Below are 11,131 nucleotides of genomic sequence, written 5' to 3'. Positions count from 1 at the left end.
AAAAAATAACTCTGAGCGGAAATGTACTTTCAACCTACGTGTGTTATAAACTTATAAAGGATATTATATTATTATTTATATTGCTATTAGTTGCTACTATAGTAAATATTTTAAAATTTTCATAGTGTCAACTGTCAAGTTAATAATAATATACGTAGTGGTAAGAAAAGTCTCTGCATAGACAATTTTTGAAAAAACAATAAAATTACGTTTAAATAATATATTATTAATATAAGAAATTAAAATAAGTTTCTAAGTTTCCGTAAGAACAGCTAATGAGAAATCTTTTATTGATCTTTTTTTTTACTCTGCAAAATATTAAAACATACGTCATACGTGCATAAATCGAGAATAATTAAAAAAATTGGACATTTCAAATAGCATAAAAATATATAAAAAATTTTGAAAATTACATCATATCTATAGTAAATGCTTAATTTAAAAATGCTCATTTTATTGAAAATTTCAAGTCTCAATAGTTATTAAATTTTTAAATAAAACCAAAAAACCTAAAATTGGTTTATCGTATTAATGATATGTATATCATACGAATTTCTCGATGTACATGTAGGCTATACATTAAACATTATTCATCATTAGATTACGATAAAATGTAAAAAACGATTTATAATATTATAGTTTACCTCAAAAAAAAAGTAATGCAGTAGCAGTAGGTATATTAATATTAACAGTTTATATTTTAAACGTATAAATATATAATTATTTAATAAACATCCAATGGTTAGGTATATTGACACATCTATACCATATGGTTAACGGTCACTTTGTACTGTCCATTGTTTAAAATACAGAACGCGGACACTTTGTATGGTCTGGTAAAAAGGTACTTTGCAGAACGCGGACACTTTGTACTATTATATACATAAAGTATATATTATAAATATAAGTTTTATACATCAGTAGTAACTAATAATTATGTATAGTGTTAATTATTAAAATTGTTATTATTTTTATTGTTATTAGCTAATATTCTAAAATTTGTAATAGTAAAAACTATTACTAAACTATTTTCATATTATACTACCTTTTGACTTATTTATATTGTACACATTTTTACATGTAGTTTTTAATTATTTTTCAATATTATATTTTTTTTTTGACGTTTGACATTTATTTCAAATTTGACATATTTCTATATTATCCTATTTTTATTTTTTATTAACTAATAATCTAAAAATCATTACATCTAAATACTATTTATATATTATACTACTTTTTGACATTTTTTTGATATTTATATTGTACACATTTTTACATGTAGTTTGAATGATATTATTGATTATTTGTTTATTTAGATAATAATAATTATTATTATTATTATTATTATTTATTATGTATAAAACTTATATTTATAATATATTCTTTATGTATATAATAGTACAAAGTGTCTGCGTTCTGCAAAGTACCTTTTTACCCGACCGTACAAAGTGTCCGCGTTCTGCAATGTACCTTTTTATAAGACCGTACAAAGTGTCAGCGTTTCGCACTTTTAATGCCTCACCATACAAAGTGACCTAGAACCATTATTTAATATGGACAATTATAATTAAAATAATTATGATTTTTTTTTTGACTATAATATTAAAAATACTGTTTTTACTTTAACTTGATTTTATTTTCCCACTGATTTTACACTTAAAAAAAGATACTTACCAATTACCATTATCATTATTATCATTTATTCATTATATTTATAGTTTATGAATATGTATATTTTATATATTATTGTGGAATCGGCATTTGCAATATTATTCAAAACAGTAACGTTTGTTGACGAATATTTGCCTAGCATAACTAATTTATATGATCAATTATTATAAATTTATATAATATATCATTATTTTTATTCATATTTTTTTTTTTAATAACTTATACTTTATAGTTATTTTATATTGCGTCCCAAATATAAGTAATTCGTGTAACTATCTACGATTCAAATGTTATGGGGTTAATTGATTTTTAAATCAATTCAAAATGATTTGATTGTTTATTTTAATAAAATCATTTGAAGATACTATAATGTGGACTCTCTTATACTGGCGTCTCCCTTCCTCGGGTCTTAAACCAGGTCCTATATGATTTAGCCATCGCCCTTGTAGTTTTTTTTCGTTTATGAATGTTATTTAGGTATTTTTAAATAGATATACCATAATCCAAATAAAAGAGGCACACTATTCAATACATTGTGTACGTCATGCCGGAATAACAATATTTTTATAACTAACAACTTTTAACAAATTCCTTTGTAACTAAAATTCACCGGATTACAATTATATTAGCAAGAAAATTAATAATTCAATCAACTCATAAACATAATATAATAATTAGTACCTATATTTAAAAAAAATTTTTTTTATGGAATAGGTAATTTAATAATATATTTTTAATAACTTAATGGAGTACATATTATACATTATTTAATTAATAAAAGGCATGTAGGAAATAGTAATACAAAAAGTTAGATTTTTATAGGCATCAGCCTATAAAAATAAGATAACTAATAATAATAATAATAATAATAATGATAACTCGTTCATTTTAATAATTCGAAATTAGATATATTTTTTTCAACCTTGCAACTTATAGACTTTTTTTTGTTTAATGGACTAGAAACTACCATTCGTGCAAAATATTATAAGCATGTATGAATGCACTATATTATATTTACATTATAATACGTAAAATATAATTGGGATACTTATTTAGTTTTAATGACCACTAAAAACAGTATTATCTTTATCTATACCTATATACTGTGTATAGGTCGCTATCAGTGTATGAAAAAGAAATAGGGCGCTATCAATGTATGAATAAGAAATAAATCGCTTTGGTTCGCATTGTTGCAATAAGGTAACAATAACCCTCTGGTGGGGACGACTGTACTATCGTCTATCATCCCTCTTGTCACTTCGCCAGTAGATACGCAACAGCCATCTCAGCCACAGCCATCGCAGCAACAACTCCTTTTCAATACCGATTCCTGCCAACGGCAACTGAACTTCTTTTAACGAGCAGTAATCAGAGCGGTGTTTTCTCATTTCAACCACGTTTTTGAGTACCCAATTTGTATTACTTAATCCTTCGACAGTTAAAATCAGGTAAGATACATACATTTACATAAAATTATTGTATTGTATATTTTATAGTGTTATTTTAATATCCGTATCTTATAATATTCTCCAGCACTTATAAGTATAATCACTTAAAGACTATATTTTTGAACACATTTTTATATATATAAATCAAAATTCAAACATGTAGTTTTGCAGTTATTAAAGAATAATGATCCATGTAAATAGCCCGTGTACCGAATATTTTTTTTTATATATATATTAAACATAAGTTCTAACAACAAGGGTGAACAATATTTTTACATAATATTATAATATCCTATTTCGTAATTACAAATAATATTAAAGAATCACTCTGTATACATCTACGACTTGTAGGTTACATTTTAGCCTTGAAAAGAGACTGTACAAACTAACATAATACACACACACACATAACACATAAACACACACACATAACACATAAACACACACACATATATATATATGTCGTATGGTATACGGCGAGCAGCTGGCAGGCGAGAACAATGCAACATACATAATCGAAGTGCACAAAAAACTGGTTGACAGAATTACACGTCTGTACAATAAATTCCATGCATTGTGGAGTCGTTTGAGTAGGGGCATAAACCAGGGCGACCCCATACTTACATATTTAGGGATCGGCCATATTGAATTTCATTTTTTCGAACTTACAATAATAATGTATAAATCTTACTATAGTAAATTATTTTCAAAGCCTTAAAATGCCAATGCCGCGCCGTTTCGATATTGTCCGATGTTTTCGTTAGAGGGCACCACCGTCCTCCCGACCGGTGGACATAATAAGTGAATAATATTATTATTATTACTATTACTATTACTATCATCCTTAGCGTCTCAGCACCCTATTAACCATCTGGTTGAATAATGTTCCGCGCTTTTGATATTACCGCGTAAACATTGGCTGTTATCTATATTATACTGATATTAAAATATTATAAATTTATAGATACGATTTTGAACGCGAAGAATAGACGTCTGTTTTGGTTTCAAATTTCAAAGACTGTAAAGTTTATGTGAGTACTTCACTAATAAATAATACCTAATTTTTAAACATATTATGTTAAATTGTAATAGTTATAATAATTGGAAAGTCATAATTCAATATAATATTTAATAATCACATACTAATCATATTATGCTCTTATTATTAAATTAGTAAGTTGTAAGCAGTTTCAATTTAGTGTGTTTAGCTTATATATTAGAGTGAAATATCCTATTATCAAACTTAAAAGGAAAAAAAACTGTGTTCTTTTATTACTTCTTACCGCGGTTAAATGTTCTTTAGTCATGGTTTTTACAATATTTTAATTTTTAATAAATTATAATAATTAATCATAACTCGGTTTATAAGTAAAAAATACCATAAAAAACATCGAAAGACCACATATTATGTTGTTATCATTAAGTTTGATAGTAGTTCATTTCATTCTTATAATCTTATTTATAGGATGTCACTATGCCAGTGCAATATTGGTTTTCTCTCCTGACTCACGTACAACATTGATAAAACGTTTTCACCTAAAATCTTTTTTTATGGTTATTGAGTGATCTTAGAGTAAAATCACCTATTACAATAACTATAGAGAATAATATTTTTGAGGGAAGACATATCGGTTTTATATTTTATTGTTATTTAATTTTGTAATCGACATTAAAAATAAAAATAAAAATTTAAATTTAAATTATGTTTAAGACAATATTTAAACAAATCGATGTCATACCCTCAAAAATATTAATTCTATCGTTTTTGTAATAGGTGATTTTACTCTAAAATTACTCAAAAATATAAAAAAAATAATGATGTAATATATACATAATATACATATTTAAAAAAAAACCAGCTATAATTGGTATAGTGTCTCTAGAAAATATTTTAATCTATAATTTATGTGAATTGTAATTCAACAAACTATGGCAGGTTAGGTTAGTTAGTGCTTATATTAAAATAATATATTATTTGTAAAATAAGCATATTTTTTTAAATATAAAAAGTAGTATTATGTTCTTAATTTTAAACAAAAATAATAATTTTATATAATTTTTTACATTGATTAAGATAGTATAGTATAGTTAGTTGTAATCAATAAATAAATTATATAGATGGATTGTCTATCATGATAATTATAGGCATGCTGGCTGTTTTGTGTTAATCTAAATTAACATGAAATGCTATAAAAAACATAAAATTCAAAAAAATATAATTTGGTATATCCATTTGTTATAGCACGAAACATTGGCCTAATATTTTTAATGTATTTTTTTTTTTGTCTCAACTTCGGTGTTTAGACCCATTGTTGCAATTCATACTTCCTTCCATTTTTCTCAATCCATTGCTACCTCCTTGTAATTTTTAACTGCTAGCGTTGTTAGATCCTTTAAGATTTTATAAAACCACTGTTGTTTAGGTCTGCTAATCAGCCTCTTTCCTCATGGTTTCCAACTTAGGATCACCTTTGCAATCATGTTAGATCTTAGTATGTGACCCAGCCTGCTTAGTCTTTTGGCTCTAATTACCACAGTTATATTAGGTTCTCCAATAACATTATATACTTCTTCATTTGATCTTATTTCATACCTTTTTTTAAATATACATTATTCTAATAAATGAATTCTTATTATTTCAGTAAAAATGTTTTCTTGTGAGATTTGTAAAGAACTTGTAGGAGAGTCTACCTACTCGACACCATGTGGCCACATTTTCCACCTTAAGTGTATTACAACATGGTTAAATAGGTAAAACAAATTTTTATGTTGCCAATTACATTTTTTGTTTGAAAAAAATGTTAATTGTTATGTTATTTTTGGTTCAAAGGTCATCAACGTGTCCTAACTGCCGATCCGATGTCATACTTACAGACTTGATCAGACTGTTTATGCCAGAAGATGAAAGATTTGAAATCAAGACCAAGGAAGAACTGGAATTATTAATGTAAGTAATTTTATACATATAAAAAATAAATTGTATATAATATAAAGATGAAATAATCTTTAAAATTATTTAAAAACAATTAAAATATAAGTTATTTACTACTTTTATATGATTTTAAATTTGGTTATATGATAACCAATTTTGGTTATTGAGGTTATATTTATAAGAAAGTTAGCACATTAGCTAAACAAAATAAAATATAGAATTTCATTATTCAAAATTGGATATTAATGTTTAGTACTTCTTTGAATCATAATAATTTTGATTAAAAATAAAATCTATTTATTATGTATTTGTTTCAGTTTTTAATAAAAAAAAATCAATATAACCAATTTAAAAGCTGTTCAATTAAACAAATTTATAATTTTGTCTTCTACTTCTATTTATTAATATGATTAAAAATAAAATTAATTAAATTTTACATCATTAATAATTTATTACAAAAACAAAATACCTGAACAAATGAACAAGATAAGCATATAAAAATGTCATTACATAATACAAAAACCCTAAAAACACTTATCAATTTATTTGTATAACTAATACAACATTTTTATTCTTAGGGGGAAATTACGAATCCTGAGACAGACAAATGTGAGTAGTTTAATTACTCTTAGATACTTGAAAAAAAAATTAAGTACCTTACAGACAAGCTTTAAAGAAAGCCAGAATGCTAGTAATCGATTGCGAAAAGCTTATAAAAATATCGAAGAGCAATTAAACAGTTTTAATACCGATGAAATAAACACACATAAAATAGTGTAAGTGATTCTGCTAGTTCTTGAAATAATGTATTTATTAAACTTTCATACTTTATTATGTAATTTTACTTATTTCTTTTTTTATACAAAACAGTACAATTGATAAATATAATAAAGAGAAGTACAAGAATGAAGTTTTAAAAAAAGAAATGTATGAATTACAATCAATAAACTCAGCTGAGCTCAAGTATGTAAATGTTTATTTGTTTAATTTAAATCTGTAAGGTTTGATTATAATTGAGTATTGACAAATTTTATTAATGTAATTTTATCTATCAATTAGCAAATTAAAATCTGAAATAACAAATTTGAAAGCAGAAAATTCTCTTTATAAAACTATTTACAATTATGGACAACCAAATACATCAAAGGTATGTTTAGTATTTCTATTATATTCTTTTATAATAAAAAATAATGTGTTGTAATCTATATGATTGTTTGGCCTTCAATTAAATTTTTTTTTTTTTTTAAAAGCAAACAAAAACTCAATTTAGTTAATCAAGTGTTATGAGTGCTTAAGTGATTTCTTCAACATAGATATGTATATCAAATTGAAGGTCATCCAGCAAAAGATTAAATGTTATTTACTAACTAAATTTCTTTGAATTAATTTAAGAGTATATTTCAGATGAATACTTGGAACAAAAATATGACTACAAATGAAATACCTCCCACATTACAGCTCAATTTTAAACGTAAGATAAACAAAAATAATTTTCTTATATACAAAATATTCTATGGAAAAAACAATAACATAAATATAAGCTAAATTAAATAAATAAATTATATTTTATTATTATATCAGGTATTTTGTGTTTTATTAAAAATAAATAAGTAAATAGTAAGTGGCCTATAACTTGCGAACTGTAAATATTTTAGGGAAAATGCCTACATGCCTTCCCCATTTTGAACTAGTCCTTTAAATTATTATAGTTTGCTTTATATACAGTATATACTTTGAAATTTTATTTTTTTACAATAACTATCTACAAATTCACAGTTAGAGATCAATATTAATGATATTATAGAAAACATATATAATTTATCAATAATTTTTATGATTAAACTAGAAACAAGAAAAAAAAAAGTTTATAATATTAAATTAATATGAGCCATTGGCAAACTTAACCATTTACACATTCCCACTCTTCAAATATTATATTTATTTATTATATCATATGTTGTATTTATTTTTATAGATTATACATTTTTTATTTTAAATAAAAAGAAAAAAACAATATATTTAAAATGAAACTAATTTCTGCCTATTTCTTTAAATAACAATAATTTTCACTACATATTGCAGTACTGAAAAACAATTTTTCTCGTATGGAGAATTAATTATTTTAAGTGTTAGATCTAAAGTTACAATATTTGTCTTTGTTGTACCGCCATTAATTTTGCAATCAATTTTATTATATTTTTATCATTACAACTGACTAATTATTTACTTCCCAGCTTTCTATAAAAAATATATAAAATATTATATTAACTTTTAATACCTTTTAATTTTATATAAAATATCTACTAAATTATTATATAATATAATATAAAGATCAAAGTTATTACAGTTATTTACTTTTTAATTCTCAGAATCTCCTGTGGAGGGATTTTTATCAAACTGTCACTTTTGGATTGTTAATGAATATAAAGAACTTACGGGTGATTCATATCACTTACATTTTAATGAACACCGTTTAATAGAACATGGAGCTACTGTGGCTTACGATTACTCAAGTATGGTAACCCATGTGCTTTGCAATAGCCAGAAGAATTCGGAAGTTCTTAAAGTAACAACAATATTTTGATATCTTATGCAAATAAATATTTATTGATATCCTAATTTTTTCAGGGTTTATCAGAATATAAAAAATGTGTGACTGATTACTGGCTGAGCGATATTATTAGTGAAAAAAAAATTATACAACCTTGGTTAGCTCATCATTTCCCAATACCATACAGGTAAAATATTTTTCGTTATTTTTTTCAATATACATAATATATACATTGCAGTAATTACTCAATCCCGTTCTATCTATATTTTCCTTTATACAAATTACAGTCTACTTATTAAAATTCAATTTTATTTGTATTTTTCAATCTGGTTTTTATAATCAACTTTGCAATAAATAAAGTCTAATTTATTTCATTGTCATACAAATATAAATTTTTACCTATAGACTATAAATATATAGTTATTTTTTTTCATCATAAGAAATTATTTAACACAGGTAGCTTATGTAATTACTACCTTATGTTGTAGTGCTACTTTGAAATTTTGAGCAAATACATTTGTCAACCTAGAATATTTTGTATTATATTTATATTGCCATTAGTAACTACTAGTATTATGGTAACGGGTAGGCTAATTTAACTAAAACAATTGAATTTATTGTACCTATTAAATTATTTTGATAGTACTTATTAGTAATTCATAGCACTTAAATAAAAAAATGATCTTTTCAAAGTACTATCCAAATTCAATTTATGCATATAAGCTATCCTACATGTATTATTATGTTTCAGCTACAATAATTTACCATGTAAATACTACCAGATAGCAATCGTGAACTTTGGAAAAAATGAATATCATAGAGTTAAAGCGATGGCTGAATTTATGGGTGCTTGCATTAATAATAAAATTTCTCATAAAACTGATATTGTAATTTGCCAAACGTAAGATGTTATTATTAATACACTTAATAATCATAAATTATCTATTATTTATTTAAAATTATATGATTTTCTACCAAACATTTAACTATTTAATAATAATTAAATGTATTTAAATTTGTAATTATAGATTAGAAGGTGAAATGATAGAAAGAGCTAATGCTTTACAAATACCAACGGTAAATGTTCAATGGATAAATGATATAATTCTTGGTGAAGAAATTAATGTACTAGACTCAAATAATACAAAATACCAACAATTTGACTTGTTTGATCCATTTTCAATTAATTGTGTCAAGGTATCACATCTAATGGGTATGCTATCAATGAATTTGTATTTCATATATTGTACGTTGTTTTTTGTTTTATAAAAGTTGTTCTACTCAATATTCAATATTTATAATTCATAACTATTTTGTAATAAGTAATTGGATAAGGATGAAAAATAGTTATACATTTTTAATATTAAATTTCATTGATTTCAGAGGGTTGGAAAGAACGTTCACGAGTTCATTGTATAGAAATTGAATCTGATAGTAAAACAATAAAAACATGTTGTATACATGATTTTACAAAATCTAATGATGGTGATGAGAGTTACAAAAGGTAAACTATCTCACTCTTTTTTAAATTATAATATAATATACAGATGCATATAAAAAAGGTAGAAATCGTCAAAACCAATTTTTTTCAGAAATAAAAAAACAAAATATAACAGTTGATGCTAAAGAAGATGATCAAATTTCTATGTAAATACACGATTAGCTACTTGAAAGTAAATTTCTAATTACTTATACCTATACTTAATCTTTTTATATTAAATATATTATTTTAAAAAGGTTTTATACTACAGGAAAAATTAATTCAGCTGATTGAAATTGTGTTTCCATCAAGATGTGCTATCTTCATTATCATCATTATAGGCGTGCACACAAGATTGACAGTATGGATAACTGCCTATCCTGCTAGCTAATTATTTTTAAATATAAAAAAATGTTGATTCAAGACTGATATTTATATTATTTTTAAAAATACAATAATAATCGACAAACATTGTTTTACTTAAAATACACAAATTATTTTTTTAAGATGTGTTATTTCAATAATTAAGAATTTAATTAATTGTTCTTTTCATTGGAGGTCTGAGACTCAAGAGGCCCAGGTGGCTAGGCGAATAAGTTTTTGGGAAACCTTAAACTATATTATCTTAATTAACACAAATAAGTTTAATAAATTGAATAACATTAAATTATTACAAAATGTAATGAAATGTTTTTGATGTGCAACATATAAAACTACTAGATAGCTGATTACCTAATACATTGAAGTATTGCAACTATATGTCAACAGGAAAGTGTTTAAAAAATACATTAAATAAAAAGATATCTATATTGATAAGAACATAAATATAACAATAATATTGTCTAGTCATCTATCTAATTAAGTAATATGATAAAATAAATTACTTAAATATTATAATCTTAAACTTTTTAATACAAAATTAAATTATTTTAAAAATACCAAGTGTCGTATACGTCATGCAATGGCTTGACGTATAGAATAGGTATCTTGATATCCGATTCCCAAACCGTCAAACAAGTAGTATCGATACCTGCGGTAAGAGCTTACTC

The 11,131-nt window shown here is 24.3% G+C and overlaps 1 protein-coding gene across 1 annotated transcript; it reads left to right on the top strand.

The window, feature by feature from the left end:
- The first annotated feature begins 2,790 nt into the window (after positions 1 to 2,790).
- On the top strand, positions 2,791 to 10,588 carry LOC132924757 (PAX-interacting protein 1-like). Its single transcript, XM_060989203.1, has 15 exons — positions 2,791 to 3,119; positions 4,084 to 4,150; positions 5,762 to 5,870; positions 5,950 to 6,066; positions 6,630 to 6,827; positions 6,925 to 7,014; positions 7,111 to 7,198; positions 7,456 to 7,522; positions 8,421 to 8,617; positions 8,680 to 8,789; positions 9,354 to 9,503; positions 9,631 to 9,815; positions 9,986 to 10,106; positions 10,195 to 10,275; positions 10,354 to 10,588. The coding sequence occupies exons 3-14, from the start codon at positions 5,767 to 5,769 to the stop codon at positions 10,220 to 10,222; spliced, it is 1,455 nt and encodes a 484-aa protein (XP_060845186.1). The 5' UTR covers positions 2,791 to 3,119; positions 4,084 to 4,150; positions 5,762 to 5,766; the 3' UTR covers positions 10,223 to 10,275; positions 10,354 to 10,588.
- The last annotated feature ends 543 nt before the right edge of the window (positions 10,589 to 11,131 follow it).

Source organism: Rhopalosiphum padi, chromosome 3, assembly GCF_020882245.1.
Source record: "Rhopalosiphum padi isolate XX-2018 chromosome 3, ASM2088224v1, whole genome shotgun sequence".
Taxonomy (NCBI): Eukaryota; Metazoa; Arthropoda; class Insecta; order Hemiptera; family Aphididae; genus Rhopalosiphum; species Rhopalosiphum padi.
Note: the sequence above shows the minus strand (reverse complement) of the source record. Positions and strands in the feature narration are given on the sequence as shown.

Bases quoted from the DNA above. Each gene is read 5' to 3' on its own strand.
- LOC132924757 (XM_060989203.1), top strand. From the start codon at position 5,767: ATGTTTTCTTGTGAGATTTGTAAAGAACTTGTAGGAGAGTCTACCTAC. The intron at 6,828-6,924 runs GTAAGTGATTCT...ACAAAACAGTAC, and splicing joins ATAAACACACATAAAATAGT to AATTGATAAATATAATAAAG. The intron at 9,816-9,985 runs GTATGCTATCAA...CATTGATTTCAG, and splicing joins CAAGGTATCACATCTAATGG to AGGGTTGGAAAGAACGTTCA.